Genomic DNA, 22,547 nt, shown 5'->3' with positions numbered 1-22,547 from the left:
GATTAAATCTTGCAAGTTGGGGGATAATTGGATAAGGGATTGGACAAAAGAAAGCCAGCTGCCATCTATCTCACACACACATTTTTTTAATAGGTGATGTTATTCACACTTTCTCAAACGCCATTCTTAATTTTCAGAGGTTGAGCCGAATGAATTGAATAAGATCGATAGATAAAATTAACAAGAGTATGTGAGACGTAAAAACGGGTGTTTGAAGAGCATTACCTTTTTTTTATTTATATGTGTAATTTTTTTAAGTTAAACATTTTTAATTAGAGCCGTTTGACAACTGAATAACGCTAGATAAACCAACTTTTAAAACCAAATATGTAAATTGTGTGACGTGTCACCAATAAAAAATAAGCACGTTAATAAACACTAATCTAATCACCAATAACCGTTTCATACGATTTACAAAATATAGTTTTAATAGATTGTCTTACTAACATTACCCTAACTGACTACTTTCAGTTTTTCAATTTTCATAAAAATGAAAACTGAAAACAACAAAGTAAAAACTGAAGGCAAAATTTTGAAAACTTAAGAAAGTATTTTTCTTGTTTTCACTTTATGAAAACCAAAATAGCTATCAAACAAGATTTCAGTTTAAAAAAGTAAAAACAAATTATTATCTAACGACCCCTTAATTAATACTAAAAAATTTATTATTGGTAATGAGAAATGATATAGTATTTACAGCAGTCGTTTTTTTTTTATATATATATATTTTTTTATCACAAAGTTAGCTTTCATTATGATAAAGACCCAAAAATGGCTGGATAAACAACAATAGGAAAGTAAAAGGCCCAAGCAAAATGAGTGCAGCAACCTAAGATACAACTGAAGGCCCACACAAGCTTAGATCCGAAAACAGCAGAAACAAACAATAAAAAATCATATTCTCCAGCAGCAAATACCACATGTTATTTGTACAAATTAAAGTGCTTCTAGTAGCCAGAGAATACAAAATGACATAATTGGGCTCTAATGTAGTTTTAATTTACCAACCATGTCCCACCAAGTTAATGATTCAGCGGTGATTTTAATGGGAAAAACAGCGGCGGTGATACTCATGACTCGTAATATTATGGGTTTCTGATTTTTACGTTACGCACATCCCTCGCCCCTCTCGTGACCACATTTCAGTTGCGATCCCCACAACGGAACAACCCAACAGAATAACCGTAAATTCAATAACTTTTCAAGTTAAATATAAATTACAATATTTAGTGGGCCCGATTATTGGAGAATAACTGGGGCGTTTTGCCAATGAAGAGAGTTAAAGGTTCAAAAGTTAAAAAATGTTTGTCTAGAAATTTATCCGTAACCAATGTCTGAGTTAAAATTTTATGGATAGCCCACTTATTTGGCCAAAAGGGCATTAGGCTGACCAAATATATCCTTCTCTTAGCCCATTTTTTAGAGTCCAGCTCTTCTGTTTTAATAATTAATTCAAATTCAACGGCTATATTTGAACATACTACGGTAGTTTAGTTAAATTAACTAATAAATTTAAAACTAATAAATTATTGAGAAGGTTATATTTAGTTCATTCGATTAGAGAGAAGGTATATGAGTAGCATGAAATTGTTCATTTCTAAATAATTTTTTACGAGGCTATAACTTTAGATGGGGTTGTGTTTACCTATTTCGTTTGGAGATGGCTATACAATATCATGTGTAAATTTTTCTTTATATTCTGTTAATTTATTGGCAAAAAAGGTTATAAAATGATGTATTAAGTGCTCGTTTAAAATATCTTTTAAAATAATCAAAAGCATTTTAGTGGAAATCTTTTTTAAAATAATCCTTAATAAAAATTTAAGTGGTTATTGAAAAAAACACTTTAAATGATTCATACAAGAAACACATATTTAATGTATTTTACAAGAAAAAACACTAAAATATTTTTTGAACCCAAATAGTTTCATCAAATTTTTTTTTTTAATTATTTTACATGTACTTTTAAATGAGTTATTAGTTGATCACTATGTTGAAATGTAAGGCAGACAAATTCCAACCAAGAAAAGAAAATGAAAAGGCAGAAAGTCCTAATTTTAATTATATTTTCCACTAAGATGAATCCTTTTGTCAAAGATGTGCACGTGGGGGCGATGCCTTTGTGTTTTCTGAATGGGTATTTGTGCGCACCCCACGAGCGTAAGATAGCGACATGCACATACATTAAATTAAACTTGCACGGGTGGTTCTCGCTTTTATCATCCCTCCATCCCATTCAATCCTTTTGCTTTCCGATAATGAAATCTCAACACCCTCTTTCTTCCAATTTATTATTATTACTGGAAAGCCGGATCCCTTTTCACCTAGTTCGAAATTCGAACCGTTGAAATTTAATTCAACAGTTACAATTACAGTTACTATCACTTTTAAACGAGTCTCTTATTTTTAGTTATTGGATTAAATTTTAACGATCCGAATCTCGAACTAAATGAATTAGATAGAAAGGAATCTGAGAGGATCCCTTTACATTATTACTAACCTTTTTATCTTCCTAGCTTTGTACCTTTTTACCTTTATGGTCTCAGATTTTACTTTTTAATTATTAAGTTTCATGTTACCTAGTCACACACACTTACATTAAGATTGTGTTCTCATCTCTACTTGAACTTTATGATCAGATCAAGTGAGTTATGAATCTGAATGATATATAGTTGTTCAGGTATAAAATAAATTTATTCTTATATAGCTGATATGATACGTGATTGTTCACATGTAAGATTAATACTATGTTGTAAGAGCATAAAAATTTCGAGATGAAACAATACAAGCTCCTTTCATATCTATTTGTGGTAAGTAAATGTACAAGTGATTTATAGTAGACAGTGTTCGTGCAACCCATAAGGATTTTGGATTGAGCCTAGACGTCGGACTAGAACCCTTAATAACTAAGCTTAGTTTTCTCCCCTAGCAAATTCATTTAGGGATCAACTATGTCTTGAGATCCTACGAAAACGGAAGAATGGCTTGGAAAGTCCTCTGAATACCTTATGACAATCTGATACAAGACTTAATAGTGCCTATCAGGTGTTCGTTGAAATGTATACTCAACATATCTCAACAGGGCACGATAGGTGATGTTTGAAGAGTCTTTGTAGCATAGCTTGATATATGTCGACATGCCTACCAAATGCTCAACAAAACACCTCATCAACCCAACATGAGACAATACTCTCAACGCGACACTATGGAGAAGCCTTTCCATGCTGGCCCCAAGGACGGAGCTGTATAGGGCCTAAGGGAGCATCCGCCCCCACTCAACTGTGTGTATACTTTTGCATTCCAATTCCCAAGTCCTAATTAAACTATAAATGAAAAAATGGATTGCATTTCAATTCCAACGTCAGTTCTAATTAAACTATATAAAAAAAAAAAAATGGTCTAGTGGAAAAAAGACAAGGTGCATCCGCTAGTTTACATGCTTGTGACATTAGCATTAACTCTTCCAGTTGCTACTGCCATTGTTGAAAAAGCATTTTTGGCCATGAAATTTTTGAAGAATCGATTGAGAAATCGAATGGGAGATCAATGGATCAATGACAACATTATTTTTATAGAGGGAGCTATTTGCATGAAAACGCGTAGGAATATTGTAAGATGTTGTATGAAAAACTTTATGGATTAATATATAAGTGTTTTGTGCAGTAAATTCTTGAGTTTTTTAATTGTACCTTATTGTTTGAAGATGCCCTCATTCTTACATATTTCTGGTTTCGTCCCTGGTTGGCCCACCAAACAAGGATAATTTATCATATTAACGCTCATCATATTCATATCCCACTTTGATAAAAAAATATATATATATATATATATATATATATGTTTGGTTACATTTGAAGTGTAGAACGTGATACTTCTTTGTTCTAGATCCACCCATGTAACCAAATATTGGAAAAGGCAGGGGCACCCAAGGGAGGTGCAACTACTGGATATTTCATAAAATGGTCCCTCTAATGGGGTGGCTAGGTGGTGTGGCTATGGTCCTACAAGCCAAAAGCTAAACCAGCACACCACATGTTCCACTTATCAAGTAGGTGGGGGATTTGATCACAAACTTTTAATATACAAACACATGCATAACATACTATATGCATATAAAAGATTTAATTCAAGATCCTCCATCATAAATTATCCTCCTATGCAAAATTCTCTCATCAAAATAATTCATCATCATCCTGCTTTGGAAGTATGGATGAACGTCAATCATTGTTGTAGGATTTAGAGTTTGTTTGAAAGTATTTTTAAAATGGCTGAAAGAGCTTATAGTAAGAATATATTTGGAATCAATTCTAGAAAAACACTTAAATGTATTTTGCGTGAAGCACATTACTGGTACTTCTTGTAGGAGGCACTTCAAGTGCTTTTACAACCTAAAAGCACTTTCGCTAAAATCGCTTTTAGTCATTTTGAAAGTACTTTCGAACTCTTGATGCACGAATCTTTTGCACGTATGTGTTAGTTTAGTTGATTAAGAAGTATTGTTGCTTGGATTATAGTAAAATAAGTTGAGTCATTTTAGGAAACGACTTAACTTAGAAGACATATGTTGATGCTGCAAGGCGAGGGAGTGACTTGTCACTCTCGTGATTCAATAAACTCTAAATAAAGCTTAGAGTATCTATTGTTGGAACAATCACTTAACCCCCTACAAAACAACATTTCGTTCCATATACCAAAAAGAAAAGAAAAGAACATTAGGAGCCAAATTTTCACATGAAAAGGATTATTTGTTGTAACCAAAGCGGTTAATAGTGTTTACCTCTCCAAACAAGATCTTGTGTTCTAACCCACCGTGACCCGCCTTAGCTTGTATCTGAAAACAAATAACACATATAATTTGGGCCCAAAGAAGAGCACATCAACAACATTAAAGTGGCCCAACAAACGGTACAGATCAAACCCATCTTCTAAAATCATTCAGTGTTCGTGATCCTCTCTCAGTTGGATTGCAAAGCCCACTTTCCAATGCTTCTTCTGGTCGGTATAATTTTGGAAGAACTGCCACCAGAGCTCATGACTCCAAAATTATCAAAATTCTTGAAATGATTGCCATGACGTCCAAAATTGCTCCCGCTGCTGCTACGTTTGTGTGCTCGCCGTCATCCACCGCCAGAGGCACAAAAGCAGCCGTATTTCGTTGCAAAGACCCGAAGTTTCAGCTCTGCTCAGTGGTTCCTCCACTGGGTCTCAGCCCTTTCTCGCCATGGATTGGATTGAAGCAGCTGGGCATCTCATTGGCGCCGAAGTCTTTGAAATTAGGTAACTTTCAATATTTGGGTTCGTAGGTTTTTCTTGCTTTTGCAATTTGTTTGCTGTTTTGCTTAATCAGTCCAGCTTGTTTGTGATTTGGCGGAGCAGAGAGGAGGGGAAGGTGTAAGGGTATGGTGGTTTATGCATCCCTGTTTGGGGTTGGAGCTCCGGAGGCTCTCGTTATTGGCGTGGTGGCTCTGCTGGTTTTTGGTCCAAAAGGACTTGCTGAGGTGAGTGGTATGTTGAGTAATGCTAGAGAGTCTCAATTTGGAGATTAAGTTTACAAACTAAATGGTGTGTCGTCAATATAAATGAACAAGACATCAACGCTTAAGTAATAAACCAATTATCAACTTTTATGTTCTTTAATTTTCAAAGTTTAGTCTCCAAATTGAATCTTCCTAGCATTACCCATGGTATGTTATATTATAGCTGAAAATTGAGCTCTCAAATTGTTTCGTAAAAAACACTTCTACTCATTAGTTCTTACAGCCAAATTGCTTGTGCTAGAAGCACAATAATGTTTTAAGAAATCCAAATGTTTCCTGGAAATGCATTTGGAAGGACTTCCGCAGTAGAAGTGCTTCTCCCAGGAAGCACTTCTAAATTTTTCTGTCGTTAAAATCACTTTTGACCTTCCCAGAAGCAAATCCCAAACGAGCCCTTAATTTCTCGTGTAGATGCATGTATTCTCAGTTTGAGTAGCGGGGATGGAGGGGTTTTGGAGAACTGGGGGATTACGATTGGCATATGAACCCCTCACAGAATTTTCGTCTGTCAAAATGATAGTGTCAAGAGCTTAGGATAACAAGCTTTAGAAAAGAATTGATAATGTTTAGTCTCGACAGTTAGCAGATGTTCTGGCATTCCTGAGTAACGATTTATCTTCATGCAGGTTGCTCGGACTTTAGGAAAAACTTTGCGTGCTTTTCAACCCACCATTAGAGAACTTCAGGTAGATAATATGAGCTTCATTCAAAATGTATGTTTATGCCCTCTTATGAGAAGGATGTCAATGTTGCATGTACGAACATCTGCATGTAGGAAGTTTCGAGGGATTTCAAGAGCACCCTAGAAAAGGAGATCGGTCTTGATGACAATTCTAGTTCATCAATAGATGCATTCAATGGCAAGAAAATGGACATGACTTCAACCCCTTCATCAACTACCACGACTGGAGATTCCAAAACCATGATTGAAGATTCCAAAACCACGGCTGAAGATTCCAAAACTGTAGACGTTTCAAGTTTATCATCAATAGATGCGTACAATGCCAGAATAATGGGCAAGACTTCAACTTCTTCATCAACTACGACGGCTGATGAATCCAAGACCATGGCTGACACCAGTAAGCGATTAACTTGTTCCTCAAATTTTGTACCCTCGTTTTGAAAAAGTAAATAGTAACCATTACATCATCTGACACATTATGGAACTTTAGTACAAATTTTTGAGGTTTAGAATATGGACTAATGGTAGGAAAGAAAACAAATTCGAGTAACTAGAGCTGGGAAATGTTGAGACGGTTCTATCTCCCATAATATTTCTTGCACATGCATCATCCTTCATGTGTGCTACATCTGCTTTGTACAGAGGAAAATATTCAGTATTTAGTCCTTTTTTTTTTTTTAATCGGATTCAAGTTGTCGCTGTATGATTCAATGCAAATAGTTTTTTGTCTAATAAACCCGGACCTGTCAATTGTCTAATGCAGATGGGGCTCCATCACCACCCAGAGCATACACCACAGAAGAGTACTTAAAGATCACAGAGGAGCAGCTAGCAGCTGCCCAAAAGCAGGCGCAGGCGTCTGCTCCAGTGGAAAGTCAGCTTGAACCTCAGACCTTGTCTCAAGGTTAGTCGTTATCAAATCTCTCTTGACAACTTTGTTGAATGCATACATCTCTCTCTCGCTCTTGATGATTTTGTTGTGTACGTACATTGGTAACAGCTACTGTTGAAGAAACTGCTGCGGAAACGCCTTTACCCCTACAACCTCAAACTGTTGAAGAAGAAACTGCTGCCAGAACGCCTTCGCCTCAACAACCTCAAATTGAGACATAAGAACAAATTACAATTGATGGACGGACGCTTGCCAATTGTTCATAAATCTCAAAGTTGAGACATGAAGCTTTGACAGAGGATGAATGGAGCTGAGAAATCCCACTTTTGTTGTTCCTTCTCAAAGAAAATATGGAATTAGTCTAGTACATAGAATTTCTGTATAATTCAGAGACCAAAAAGGTGTTTGCAATCTCATCTAGTAGCAATATCTTGACCTGGTACTAATGTAGGTATGCCATTTTTTAGGAAGTGACAATTTCGGCCTTTCTTTTCGGGTTTGTACCATGATGTCTTCAGCTTCAAAGACACAATTAGTTGAGCAATTTTATTCAAGGTGAAAGTACTGTCGGAAATTTTTTCGATACGGGTCAATATTTCCTTGAAAATATCGGAGAATTAGAGAAAAGACATGGAAAGAGGGTGAGGTCCAAACTTCACAAAATATCAGAAAAACCCTTAAATTTCATCTAAAACTGATAGATTTTGTTTATATTTTTAACATATCAGTTAATATCCATAAACTCTCATAGGAGAATTTCATCATTTTCATCGAAAGCAACCGATATCGATACATCCATCATATTTTTATATATTTGCATACCGATATTTTAAACATTGAATGAAGGGGAAAAAGATGAACAATGACGAAGAAGATGGATGCATAACAATGGCGCATTTTCTTTCCATTATATTAGAGGGAAAAAAAATTAAAATACAAATAAAGAGAATACTCGGAGTTTTGTTACAACAAATTCATATGTCTGTGAGACTCAAAATCTACAAACTCTGCATTTGGCTGTCCGGAATATCCATACATATCAAAAACCTTATCATCGGACGACATATTGTTGCCGTCTCTCCCTTTAAAACCGTCCATTGGTGGAGGCCCCCAAGAAGCTGGAGTTGAGGGATTGGAATTTGAACCTTCTTGGTTTATACCAAGAACAATTGGATTTTGTGGCGAATTTCCGGCAGGTCTTCTGTTGGAGGAATTTGCCGGTGTCAGAGAAATGGACGATGAATTCTGCTGCTGCAATTGCTGCTGGTTTTTCATTGGTGACTTGGGCCGAAGTGCTTCTATGTCGGGAGTTGTCACAACAAGATGAGGTGCCTCTGGAGGCGGGTTTCGTCCACCCCCTCCTTGCCAAACCTTCCCGTCCTTGTCAGCAAAGTTCTTGATATAGCCCTGGAGATTAATGAAACGAATTTTGATGTTGATAAGGGAACAGGATTGATGCAGTGGTACAATTAATCGACTCTAAGCCCACTTTCTGGCATGTATGGTTATTCATATTTCTACTTTGCAATATAAAACCAAACAAAAAGCACAAAGAGTTTGAGCTTAAGCTATTTTACCTCGGCATTAAAATTCGATGAGGATAGTCCATTACCAACAGTCAGCCAGCCAGACCGAATGTTGTGGTCTTCACCAAAAAGCTCAAGCCTTCTGCGGCCAAGGGCAAAATGCTCAATAATCCTGTACATATCCTCAGGCTTTTCGGTTGAACCTGTAATTGCGAAGGCATAATTTAGCATCATAGGTGCTCATTTTCATTGCTCTAGATGCAAGTGGGATGGTATACCAAGAACCAAGAATAATGTAATTGATAATGCCTTTTCTCTCTCCCCCATTCCTCACTTTGTTAATTGTTCGAGGATAGGACTGTTTCTATCTGTTATTGTGTTTACACTTAAAGTAAAATTTCGCTACAGAGATCATTGTGTCACCATTTAATGTCTAAAACATAAACAGAAATAACATGAATACCAAGTTACTATATATAAACCAACAGCATAAAACATTTAACTCATTTTAGAAACATTCACACTCTAGCAGACTATGCTACTGCCACCAGCTCATTACACATCACAAGACCCAATCACAGAAACATTAAGATAAAAACCCCCACCACTCTTCAACTTTATATCCATGATTCACACATAGCAATAAAACTCAGCGTTCTTGATGTGGTTACTAACCGTACGGGGGTTCCTCGGCTATTATCACATCTGTATCGATGTTGGCGTGGATTATATGCCCATCAGTGCTGCGACGAACTGTGCCTTTTATTCCCATCAAGCAATGTTCCTTCATTGTATTGGCAACAGAACAAACCATTTAAAAAACACTCAACTTACCACAAAGGATTTTCAACAAGTGAGGAGGGCAGGTGATAGGATACAGGTGTACACTAGAAACATTACACCAACCTTTGAGTGCTGAAACAAAGTATGAGCATCGTGCCGCAAACCAGAAGTTGCATTAATTTTGTTTGTCTTCACCCAACATATATCTTCACACCTACGAAAGCCCCACTGCAGGAACACATTGATTAGATGTCAATAATTACAATTAGTTTACACAAACATATTATCCAACACCATATTACATCAACAAAGGCAACCACATGTTGCGTTTACAATCCAATCAACAATTCTTGATTAAATACCTTTTTTAGACATTGACGACCCTGCTCAAGACCCATGCCATCACCCACCCAAAGAAAAATGAAAGAAGGTGTGTCTGCTATTGCCTGTGAGCACAAAAGACAAGAGTTCAATTACTGAGTCAAAGGTGAGAGGAAGCGTAAAGGCAATAATTAAACCTTTATGGCATATGAATGAAGTCTAAATGTCTAATACAGTACAGTACATATAAATGTATGTGCAGCCTAAAGAATATGAAAATGCTAATATTTAATAATATGAAGCAGCTGTCGATACCTGCTTTATTATTAATATTTACCACTACGAAGTTAAAAAATAAAATGTAACTAAGCAGCAAGTTTTGCAGCTCATAGATATGCCTATTTCTAGTCTTTCGTCAGGGAAAAAAAATGTGATTTTCAGCCATACTACCTCAATCTTAAGATTCATTATTTCTTCAAATGTCCAATACTCCGTGTGGTCAGCAACACCAGGAGCACGATGAACGTATTCCTCCCAAGGTGGATCCACAAGAATGACATCAAACTTGGTTCCAAAAAACTCTGGGGATAGCTCAAACTCTTTCAGGTCACACTTGTAATACATGGGATGTGAAGCAGAATTAGCCACAATCTCATCCTTTTTCTGTATAAGCTCCCTCAGCTTGGGGTAATCCTCCACAACATTTGTAAGCTCTAACTCCCTGATGAAATTCTGGGGTCGCATACCAGTATCGACAAAATTTTGAGAGTAATCATTCTGCTCTCCTCTGGAAGGAGCTTTACCAGGAGGTCCACTACTTTTATGAGGAACCCAACCACCTTGATTTTTATCAGCTGGAGTTCCTCGTCCCATTGGTCCTGCAGAATTAAAACCAGAGCCAGATATGTTTGGAGGAACTCCTCTTCCATGGCTAGATTGGTTAAAAAACATGGCAGGGTTTGTTGGCGTACCCATGTTAGAAGGAAATCTTGGGCCTGAAGGTCCAGGAGGGACTGAAGAGAGACCAGGTGGGACACCTAACATATTCATGTCAACTCCCCGAGCCCCAGGCCACACGGGAGGAGAAAATGGAGGAATGAAGACACCATGGGACATCGGTGGACCTGGAGCAGGTGACATGCTAGGTGTAAGTGGCTGCATAGGTCCAGGTGGTGGCATTCCAAGAGGGCCAAACGGCGATCCCATTATTGGAAGTGGGATTCCTACCGGTTGGCTATCTCTTCCAGTAAGCCTACCCCTTCCTCCTCTACCAACTCTCCCCCCTTTCATCCCTTGCGAAGCATTTCTATTGAAGGAACCTGGCTCCGCATTTCCATATGGAGGCTGTGAACCACCCCCAGAACTTTGGCCACCAGTACCATGCCCAGGCATGAAACCCTTCTGTCCTCTTCCTTTGCCTCCAAGGGCATCATAGTCCTCCCTCCATGAATTCTGATCTCGCAAGGAGTTAATATCATCTGTATATCTTTCCTTTGAATCTTCCCTAGGTGGCCCAGATCCATACATATCACTCCTTTTCCTGTCATCCTGCAGATATGCCCACTCTTCATCACTTGGTGCTGATTTCCCATCAGATTGCTGACCAGCTTCGGTTCTCCTGGCAAAGTTGGATGCTGATTCTACTATTCCGTAATCTATAGGTTTAGTTTGGATCTCAATCACATCGTAATTTTCATTTGAAATTCCAAAATTTGATGAGGTCTTCACAGCTTCACCACGGCTTCCATCTTTCCTATTACCAGACCGACCGTGAGGCCTTTCACTGTCAGTCCTCTCACGACTGTGTCGTGGCAGCTCCCACTCCCTACCCTGATCGTAATTGATGTCCCCATTTTTGGAGTCTTTTTCACTACTGCTGGGTTGCCTTCTTTTCCAGTTCTCTTTGGAACCTTCCCGATCCCTACTCCTGCCAGTCCAGTCATCATCTCTGCCTTTAGGTCGATCATTCCTATAACCATCTTTTTCCAGTTCTTTCCGTTTAAGATTAAAATTCCTGTCATGATCCATCTCAAAGTATTCTGAATCCTGATAACGCCTCCCACTCCTATCAGGTGTCCTCGACCTGGTGGTACTTTCTACTTCTCTAGGACCCTTGTCTTTCGTCCCCGCATTTGCTTCTTCATCTGCATTCAAAGACCTCTCCTTGCTTTCAGCAACATCCCGACCAGTTGGAGTTCTCTGCTGTCTATGCTTTTCAGTTTTCTCCCTGTGTGATCTATCTTCACGAGTGACAGGACTATCACTGTTGCCTTCTTCCAGTGTTTCAGTCCTGCTTTTGCTCTTACTCTTTTCCAAATCAAGTTTTCTCTCTTCCCTGTTAGATTTGGTAGGCCTATCACTGTTTGAATCCACACCACGGATTCTCCTGTCACTGGGTTCATTTCTCACAGAGATACTCTTCTCCTTAGAACTCTCGTACTTAGGATCAGAAGGCTTACTGCTTCTTGAATCAGATTTTTCATAATGACTTTCTTCTGCCTTTCTCCCACCTTCTGATTCATCCCATCTTCTTCTTGAGGTCTTCACCTGTTCAGAAGAACCATGCGTCCTCTCGCGGCTACTTTCCTTGCTCTCCGAATGCCTGGAGTCTCTACCAAGTGTCTTTTCAAGCTCTCCATCATAGGGTCTTTCCTCTTTATTCTTGCTTTTACTCTGAGAATCCTCATGCTGTGTAAGCTTTGAGCTCATTTTCCTTCTGTCATTTTCTTCAGCCCGAACTGACCCTCTACCTCCCGACTTATCTCCGCCATCTTGCCTGTTCTCTAATTCCCCATCCTGATACCAACTGCTCAACTTTTCCAAACTGCTCTCTTCTTGTTTTTTCTTCATCTGCTTAGAATGCGACTCTTTCCTTGAGTCATAATCATCTTCATCGCTATCTGCAATGCTAGAACCACCTGATCTTTTTCGGCTCTCACTTCTGTCCCCATAACTTCTCCTTCTTCCACTACTCTCTATTCCTCCCGTGTCTTCTCCATTGCCAGACTTTCTTGATCGGCTTGACCTGTGCTTCCTCTTTTCACTGCCCTCCCACTCTTCATCATCTCCAGCCCTATCACTCCTCAAATCTGAGCTATCCTCCAACTCTCGTTTCACATGACTCCGACTATGTTCAGGAGAATCCATCAAAACCCTAAGGCCTTCAAATTAACAAACATAATAATTATTACTATTATTTCTGATTTTCCTGATGTGCTTTACATCAGGAGCAGATACTGGAAAGCCTAGTGACCAAATGATCCTGGATCCAGATGTAAAACACAAAATCAACACAAGTCAATGAATCCAGCTAAAAATAAGAGAGTTGAAAACAAATCACAATTAACCCCGAACCCAATTCGATTGACCTAACCAACATTCAAACTGAAATACCAAAAATCCAATTCAAGCTTTCTTCTTTTGCAATAACAAGGTGCTTCAAACGCAATTTCAACCAAAACCCTAAAAGAAGAACAACTAAACCGATTCATTTTATCATATTAATGCTAGTAATTGCACATAAACACACTCTGAACAGTAAACCCAATTCGACAGCTTCTAATTCCAAAGGTTTAGCACAATTAAGAAAAAAATTGCAAGCTAATCCACCTATTCTAAGGGGTTTGACGTTGACATTGCAGTCCAATCTCACATATGCCCCAAATACCAAATACAGTAGAAACTAGGGTTTCGGAATCTCAAATTTCGTAAAATCTGAATCGGACTTACCCGAGAAAGAGTCCGCCGTCCCTTAAACCTCAACGCCGATCGAAAAGTCGCAAGTCTGCAAATCCTTCTCTAGGACGTGTGATTATGTTACTGCGACGCCTTCAAATTTTGGAGGGAGGAAGAAAGTGGAACATTGGCGGGTAGGCGGAGTGAGAGTGGGCGATGAGAGAGAAGGGGAGAGAGAGAGAGAGAGAGAAATTGTGTATTTTTCCTGTAAAGCCCTAGACGCCGGTTCGACCGCTACTTTAAGAAACAAATTGACCGGTTTGGTTACGGTTTGACTCTACACAAGTATAATTTCAAATTACACTCAACAAAACTATATTTAGGTTTTTTAGTAAATTGATATCATTAATGAGTTAAATAGTTTAATTAAGTTTAGTTTGGTAGGTATGGATTTTTTTTTTTTTTGGTTGAGAAAACAAATAAATTAATTTAAAGAGAAGCTTCATGAACATCTGAGATATCTAAAGTTAAACTGAAAAGCATTTTTAACTTGGAGGGATCATCCCTCCCAAATACACATATTACTAACATGGTGACTAGAGGAGATTATAGCATTCGCCATGAAGTTCGCTTCTTTAAGAACATGGTTCCATTCCACTTGACTCGAAGGAGGAAGCAAGCCTTTTGATATCTGCAATAATAGGTCTAATTCTCCAACGTGCTACACATCTTTCAGGAATCTTGTCAATGACAACTTGGAGTCTCCTTCCACTATAATCTTCCTTATGTTTCGTTGTCTGGCCAAAAGAAGGGCATCACGCAAGGCATTGCCTCTGCCATGGTAAATTGGTAATGGTATTACAGTCGAACTTTTGAGAGTCTCTTAGTATTTCTCATATATATATATATATATATATATATATATATTTACATCCATCTTTATATTTTTAATCTTTAATATTAGAAAATCAGAAGTCAAGTGTAGTGTCTGAAGGCTTTACCAAAAATATTTGGACTAAAAAGCCCCCCAAACAAAAAAACGTTACAACTAACAACATCAAAAGGGTTATAATCTGCAAGGACATCTGGTACAAAAACATATAAGATAATCTTTAATCTTTAATTAATTAATATTAGAAAGCCAGAAGTCAAGCGTGGTGTCTCAAGGCTTCACCAAAAATATTTGGACTAAAAAGCCCCCCAAACAAAAAAAAAGTTACAACTAACAACATCAAAAGGGTTATAATCTACAAGGACATTTTGGTACAAAAACATATCAGATAATCAAAAGATATTAGAAAGCCAGAAGTCAAGCGTGGTGTCTCAAGGCTTCACCAAAAATATTTGGACTAAAAAGCCCCCCAAACAAAAAAAAAGTTACAACTAACAACATCAAAAGGGTTATAATCTACAAGGACATTTTGGTACAAAAACATATCAGATAATCAAAAGAAAAAGATAAAATCTTTAATATTAGAAAGCCAGAAATCAAGTGTGGTGTCTCAAGGCTTCACCAAAATAATTGGACTAAAAAGCCCCCCAAACAAAAAAAAGTTACAACTAACAACATCAAAGGGGTTATAATCTGCAAGGACATTTTGGTACAAACACATATCAGATAATCAAAGAAAAAAAAAATTTAAAAAAAAAATGGAGATAAGATAAAATTAAAATAACGTGGGAGGAAGAATCACCACGTTCTGCATGTTTTATTTTCAAACTGCACAGCAGTTCCCATTCAGTTTTTAAACTCTCACAGCCTTTCATCATCAGTTCCCGTTCAAAGTTAAAAGATTACAGGAAAAAGGAGATAATTGCCAACGGAAACCAACGCACCCACGTCTATCTTCTATTCCCCCATTTTCTGATCAAACTTCGTCCTCACACAAACCTCTCTATACAATCGATCATTCAAGAGACTCTGTAACCTCCCACAACTCCACGTACAACTCTATTCTTTCTGTTTTCTGACTGCAACCTACCACTCCATATTCTCTCCTTCTTTCCCTACTATTTCTCTACAGGTTTCAGTTCTCACCCATTTGCATGCTAAGAATGTACACAAATCGGTAAGTCTCTCTCCCGCGCATTTTCTTTAAATTCGGTTTGGTTTTCTATAATTTGATAATTTTTGGGTTTTTATTTTATTGTAAAATGTAAAATCTGATTTTGAGCGTTTGAAATTCTTTCAGTTTTGGCAAGGCAACTTTTTCCAGATCGATGAACGTATATATGCGCATCAATTCATTCTTTGTTTTGGTTTCACATACTTTTCGTTCTGTTAATTTGAAACACCGAAGTGTCCCTCTTTTCCTGTGTTGCCAGGTAGATAAAATGGATGAGGTTGCCCAAGGGAGTGTTTGGACTGGTGAGGATGCAGCTTCACGTGGTTTAGTTGATGCTATTGGTTCTAATGTGGTTATTTTAAGAGGGAAAGAGACGAGAGGGAGAAAGAGAACGAAAGCTCAGAACGGAATCACAAAATCATAAGAAGAGTAATCGAAACAAATGGAGAAGAAAACACCATGGAAGACTAGCGGAACACACTATGGTCATGTCCATTTTTGTAAGATCATTTTTTTAAATCATGCACCTCACATATTATAAATTATAAAGCATAGTTTTTGGAATTTAGGAAAAAATTGTTGTAAACTTCTTTTGTTTGTTTCTCTATAAATGAGTTTGGTTTTTCTAAGAGTTAAGGAAAAGCTGTTAAAATTATAAAACATAACAAAACTTGATTTTTTTTTTCCACACGCATATTATGTGAGCATTTTGCTAAACAACGATCGTTGCTAATGTTTGAAGTTTTAAATCCATTATTTGGCTGTTTTAAATCTTTGCAAGGTTCAATTTTGCAGGTACTAAAAGAACTTAAAGACGTTTGAATTTTAAGGCTAAGAGAGTGTATGGTTCATCCGGGAACTTCCAGTTCTGTCTTCTGCAAACTATGCCACTACCATGCAAATCGAGTCTCAATAGCTTTATCACCACATTCGAAATTGTTCTAGATGGAATAATGCATATCAAGACATTTAATTCTACTGTATGCGCTATGCTCATTAGGACGTTTTGTAGATTCGATGTTAATTTCAGCTTCACCGTAAGTTTACACAAGTTTCCTTTAGTTTATTTGTGTTGTTTCGATTTCAATATATTGGGATTACTAATATATTATGTGTTGTAACTTGATTTGAGTATTTCATGTATCAGAGAATATGAGGATTGTGAACCCAATAGAGAGGAGATATTTCAGTTGGCCAAGAAAAAGGTGAACTGTATATTTGTCAGGAAGGAAAACGGTTGATGCTTCATGCATGGATATCCACTGCATTTCACACGCATGAATGTGACTGCAAAACCCGAGGGCTGTTTTAATATTATCAAACATCTATAACAATATTTGAAGTTATATCAGACGTTTTTTCTTAGACGATATTATTGCATCTTTCTTCTTCATGATAATTTTCCATCACTTTCTTTCCACACCATCCTACCTAATCATCTTTCTCTGTATAACGAGTTTCAATGCTGAGAGTAAATTTGAAAAAAAGAAAAGAAAAAACAACCATGTCTTTGCATTTTTAGATTTCTAACAATTCCTTAATTTAGTTTTTTTGTGTCATGGTTTTCTGCAGATCAGTACACAACGATTTGACTTTGATAAAACTCTTCATAACATCATTCGTTAGCAGAAAGTTTAGGACTCAAGTATTCTTTGATCTACATTCTGATTTGGATATAATTGCAAACATGAATGTACCACAATACATTGTAATTTTAAGGGTGAACGAACACTTTTGGTTCTTCCAATTTCTTTTTTCATTGCTCGACAAAATGTATTTAATTATGTTGTATACATTTTTAAAGTAAAGGAAGAGATAGATACATTGAAGCATGAGTCGCAAATAATAAACTTAAGGTAGTATTACTTTTCTATTTTTTTTGTTTGCTTGGTTGGGTGGTGATTTTGCTGCACTTGAAATGGGGCGCAAACACACACAGTTCTCTTATTTCTGATATTTGAAACCTCTCTCTAACCATCAGCCACTTCTCTCTCTATCCTCTGAGTCTGAGCCCAGAGCCAAACGGCTCTCTCTCTCTCTCTCTGCATTTCCCTCGGCGCTGTCTCTCTCTTAAATATGAGAGATGTCTCTCATTTCTCTAAACTTAGAACCCTAGCTGCTCCTCTCTCACAAACCAAAACCCTAGCTCCCATCTCTAAAAAATATGACAACCCTGGCCGCGTCTCATCTACCATTTCTACTTCAATGCTTTACCCTCCTCTCTCACATCAACACAAACCCTTCACCCTTAGCGGCTCAACAACACTCACTCTTCTCTGCAAAAACCCAAAACCAACGAGTCTCTGCCATGGAAATGTTGTCACATTGATGCTCCAATCTTCCCACAGAGGTAAACATCGCCCATGACATTCTTGAATATGTGTCCGTTTGGTGATATTTAGACAGAAAAAGTAGGAAACTAACACATGTTTGTTCTGATATGTGTATGAGGTTCTGGATCCGCTGACGAAATAATGAGGAACAACACTCGAACAGCACAGATCCAAAACAAAAAAAATGTAAAATCACTAGAATCCATAACTGATCTCTCACTTCATGTCTCGTATAAATTTCACCTTGGAGCTGCTTACTTGTGGTAGCAAACTCTTGATCTCTGTATATTCATGTTGATGGTTTGTGTGCAGGATGCTCGGATCCATGTGAGACAGTTGTAGATCCGGTAGTAATAGCTGTACTCAGTTCTGTGGTGTATGGATCTGTGATTTAACCGTACTCCTCATCCATGCATCGCAAAACTGGGCTGCAGAAAATTAACTGCTCAAAATTCTGCGTCAGTGCTGGATCTGCAACAATCACCCCCAAACTTGCATCTTTAAATTAGATCATGTTAATTGCTTTAATATTGCTTTTCAAATGTTGAATGTATTATCCATCGTGAGAGTTACAAGAAAAAGAAGATCATTCTTATAGAGGATCAAGAGAAAAAGCAACTAGAAAAGAGGACCTAACACAATCCCTGAGAAACTGCACTTAACCAGTGGAAAAGCAAAGGACTTAATTAAGGAAAGAAGCTCCTACAAGTAAGAAGGTAGACCTAAGAGGTAAGGGACAAGACAAGGTATGGGAAGACAAAAGAGTAGGGTTAAGACCATCACTTTAGCCCATGACTTAGCTAAAGTGAGGATGACAACCCATCCTTGAGATCCTTACAAAACACTTTGGGAAGCTAAATACCAACTCCCTGAATTAAGGGAGTTGACAACTTATCACAAGGAAACCGACCTCAACCATGCAGAAAAACAGAAACCCTAAAATCCATTAGACAACTTCCAATACTCCCCCTCAAGCTGGATCTAGAAGGTTGATGGATCCAAGCTTGGACAGAAGCCGCTGAAACTGATGAGAAGCTAAGGGCTTTGTGAAAATGTCGGCCAATTGGTCGGAGCTTCTTATGTAGTGTGTCTGAATTACTTGCGATTGCACCTGTTCACGAATGTAATGGCAGTCAACTTCAATGTGTTTCGTTCGTTCGTGAAACACGGGATTGGATGCTATGTGCATGGCAGCTTGGTTGTCACATAATAAGGACATAGGAAGGGTTTCAGGAAACCCTAAATCACACAGAAGACCCTTGAGCCATATTAATTCACATGTTGTTGAAGCCATTGCACGATACTCAGCTTCGGCACTGGATCTGGCGATGACAGTTTGCTTCTTACTTTTCCAGGTGACCAAGTTTCCACCAACAAAGGTGCAGTAACCACTAGTGGACTTGCGATCGATGACATTGCCTGCCCAATCTGCATCGCAGTACCCCATGATGTGAGTGTGGTCGTTCTTTGTCATGAGAATACCACGACCAACAGACCCTTTCAAGTACCGTAAGATCATCTTTACAAGGTTCAATTGCTCGATGGAGGGAGTGTGCATGAATTGACTGACAATACTCACTGCATATGAGATATCTAGTCTGGTGATCGTTAGGTAGATCAGCTTCCAACAAGCTTCTAGTAGGAGCTGATATTCGAGAGTGGAGTTCCGCCCAAATTAAGTTTGAGCTTGCTATCGAGAGGAGTAATGGCAGGCTTAGATTCACTCATATTAGCATCCTTTAGGAGATCCATGACATATTTCCGTTGATTAAGAAATAAACCCTTATGAGAAGATGCCATTTCGATCCCAAGGAAATATTTCAACACCCCAAGGTCTTTAATCGCAAACTTTTGTTGAAGTGACTGTTTGAGTTTGGAGATCTCTGCAGCATTATCACCAGTAATTATTAAGTCATCCACATATATCAACACCACTAATTTCCCACCAGCTCCAGTGCGAACAAATAATGATGAATCGGCACCACTCATTTTGAAACCAACACTATGAAGAACTGAACTTAGTTTAGCATACCAAGCACGAGGCGATTGCTTCAGTCCATAAATAGACTTATGTAACTTACACACCAAATCAGGGTCCTGACTTTGAGGATGTCCGAGGGGCAATCGCATGTAGACTTCTTCTTCGAGATCACCATGTAGGAAGGCGTTTTTCACGTCCATTTGATACATAGACCAACCCTTATTGACAGCAACAGACAATAACACCCTAACTGAGTTCATTTTTGCAACAGGCGCGAATGTTTCTTTGTAGTCCACCTCAAATGTTTGAGTGAATCCGCGAGCCACTAGCCTGGCCTTATGCCTCTCAATTGAACCATCTGAATTAAACTTGATCTTAACCTACTGCCCTTTTTCCTTTTGGAAGTTTGGTGATGCTCCAGGTGTTGTGTTGGTCTAGAGCTTTGAGTTCATCTCGCATTGTTTCTTGCCACACAGCCTGATTATTAGCCTCATGGAAGTTTTGAGGCTCACTGTGACTGGAAATGGTGTTAAGAAAGGCAGCATGCGATGGAGTCACCTTTTGATACGACACATAATTTGATATTGGATGCCTCGGTTTATATATGTCAAAGTCTTGAAACCTTGTGGGAGGCTGCCTATCACGCCGAGGATTGCGTCGAGGTTCTGGGAGGGTTGGCTCACTCTCGTTCAAACCTTCAGCCACACTTTGAAGGTTTTCTTGGTTACTGCTGCCATCATCATGCATGGAATCATCAGGGAGAGAGCCTTCATGGTTATCTTCATTGAGATAAGCATCAGTGTTGACATGACTGAGCTCTCGTTGTTGTAGACCCTTAGGTTCGATTCTTGGCAATGGGAACAGGTCCAAGATGTCATCCCCTTGGTCTATGATTTCACTTGTCTTGTTAAAAAAAGAGTTAGTCTCATGAAATCGAACGTCTTTGGACACAATCACTCTCCTTAGTTGGGGATTATAACACGTATATCCCTTTTGAGTAGATGAATAACCAAGGAAGATACATTTAGCAGCTCTAGGATCCAATTTATCTCGGTATTGAGATTGAACATGCACAAAACAGATGCAACCAAACACTCTAAGATGTGAGAGATCAATTTTCCTTCCTTTCAGGACCTCTAGGGGAGACTTGAGTTCCAAGACTCGGCTAGGTAACCTATTGATGATATACGCAGCTGCCATAACACCTTGGGACCAAAAACTCTTTGGTACATTCATTTGTAGCATTAGTGCTCTTGTTTTCTCAAGTAGGTCACGGTTTTTACGTTCAGCTACCCCATTTTGTTGAGGGGTTCCAACGCAACTTGTTTGATGCATGATGCCATGAGTGCTCAAATATTGTTTCATGATATGAGACATGTATTCGATGCCATTGTCAGATCGTAAGGTTTGTATTTGAGATGAGAAATGGTTTTTAACAAGGTTATGAAAGTCCTTAAACACTTCTACAACTTCACTCTTAGACTTTAAAAGATACAACCATGTGACTCGAGAGAAGTCATCCAAAAAAATCACAAAATACTTGTAGCCATCAAAAGATTCACTAGTTGGTCCCCATACATCTGAATGAACTAGTTCAAAACACTTACTTGTCCTAGACAGAGAAGAGTTAAAAGGTAACCTAGTGGCTTTAGACAAGTGGCATGTTTCACAAAAAACAGCATCATTTCCTAAGTTTGGGAATAAAGATGACAAAATGGGTGAGGAAGGGTAAGCTAAACGTTGATGCCACAATTGAGTATCGTGAATGGAGTCGAACTTGGCTTGAAACCCTCTGGGATTGCTCTTTGACATGTAATAGAGACCATCTAAATAAAACCCTTTACCAATCGTCTTTTTGGTGGCACAATCCTGAAAAATCACATTGTGAGGAGAAAAAATGGCTAAGCAATTCAAAGTATGTGTGATCCTTCCCACAAATAGAAGTTGAAATGGGAAGGAAGGGAACATACAAAGCTACTGACTCAATTTCATCAGACATCAACTTTATTTTTTCTCTTCCTAAAACCTTTACATGCTTTCCATTTGCAATTGAAACTTGAGAAAACTTTGTCAATTTTTCAAACTTTTGAGATTTAGACACATGGTTGGTCATATGATCTATGGCACCTGAATCTACAACCCAAAAATCATGCAACATATTTAATTTGAGGGCAGTTTTAAAGGCTTTCATAATACCTTGCATGTCCTCTTGGGGTACATGTTTTGTGTCTGCCAAGAAACCTGTAAACTTGCCAAGCATTGATGTCGAGGTCCCTTCTTCCATGCTATTCGTATGGTCAATTTCAGCACCTCCTTTCTTGCCTTGAAGATACGACATAAACTCATTCATGAGTTCTCCTAGGTTTGCTGTGAAGTTCTTGAATGGATCTGACCTATTGGAGATGGAGGTAGACGCATGACTTGCTCGATGTGGAGTACGATTCACCATTTGTATGCCCTTCATGAAGTCAGGCTTTAATTCTGGATGTAAAATCCAGCATGTGTCTCTAACATGACCTATATTGTTACAGTGTTGACACCTTAAGTGAAGATGCTTTCCTTTGTACCTTCTTTCGTTGGTTACATATGCCCTAGCCTCAGGTACATTAGACATTGTACTCATGTTCATGACTTTCCTCCTTACTTCCTCACGTTGAATCGTTGCACACACGCTTAGGAAGGAAGGTAGTTCAGTGTTCATGAGCATGTGACATCGTAGATCTTCATATGTTGAGTCAATACTGGATAAGA

At 38.2% G+C, this 22,547-nt stretch overlaps 2 protein-coding genes across 4 annotated transcripts; one reads left to right on the top strand and one right to left on the bottom strand.

The window, feature by feature from the left end:
- Positions 1-4,940: 4,940 nt before the first annotated feature.
- LOC103958236 (sec-independent protein translocase protein TATB, chloroplastic) lies at positions 4,941-7,685 on the top strand. Its single transcript, XM_009370483.3, has 6 exons — positions 4,941-5,277; positions 5,377-5,498; positions 6,164-6,223; positions 6,313-6,616; positions 6,983-7,123; positions 7,220-7,685. The coding sequence occupies exons 1-6, from the start codon at positions 5,061-5,063 to the stop codon at positions 7,330-7,332; spliced, it is 957 nt and encodes a 318-aa protein (XP_009368758.2). The 5' UTR covers positions 4,941-5,060; the 3' UTR covers positions 7,333-7,685.
- Positions 7,686-7,988: 303 nt separating this feature from the next.
- On the bottom strand, positions 7,989-13,614 carry LOC103958235 (N6-adenosine-methyltransferase non-catalytic subunit MTB). 3 transcript variants are annotated; one of them, XM_048565108.1, is made up of 7 exons: positions 13,471-13,614; positions 10,192-13,003; positions 9,783-9,866; positions 9,544-9,648; positions 9,313-9,421; positions 8,689-8,840; positions 7,989-8,518 (listed from the first exon to the last, which is right to left on the bottom strand). In XM_048565108.1, exons 2-7 carry the CDS (start codon positions 12,886-12,888, stop codon positions 8,075-8,077), a joined length of 3,591 nt encoding a protein of 1,196 aa, XP_048421065.1. In that variant the 5' UTR covers positions 12,889-13,003; positions 13,471-13,614; the 3' UTR covers positions 7,989-8,074. The 3 variants fall into 3 exon arrangements, with proteins under 3 accessions (XP_048421065.1, XP_009368757.2, XP_048421066.1); XM_009370482.3 differs by having other exon boundaries at positions 10,192-12,902; XM_048565109.1 differs by having other exon boundaries at positions 10,192-12,895.
- Between the last annotated feature and the right edge of the window lie 8,933 nt (positions 13,615-22,547).

This window comes from the organism of the source record quoted next, unplaced genomic scaffold (assembly GCF_019419815.1).
Source record: "Pyrus x bretschneideri cultivar Hongxiangsu unplaced genomic scaffold, Pyrus_bretschneideri_v1 Contig4, whole genome shotgun sequence".
NCBI lineage: Eukaryota > Viridiplantae > Streptophyta > Magnoliopsida > Rosales > Rosaceae > Pyrus > Pyrus x bretschneideri.
Note: the sequence above shows the minus strand (reverse complement) of the source record. Positions and strands in the feature narration are given on the sequence as shown.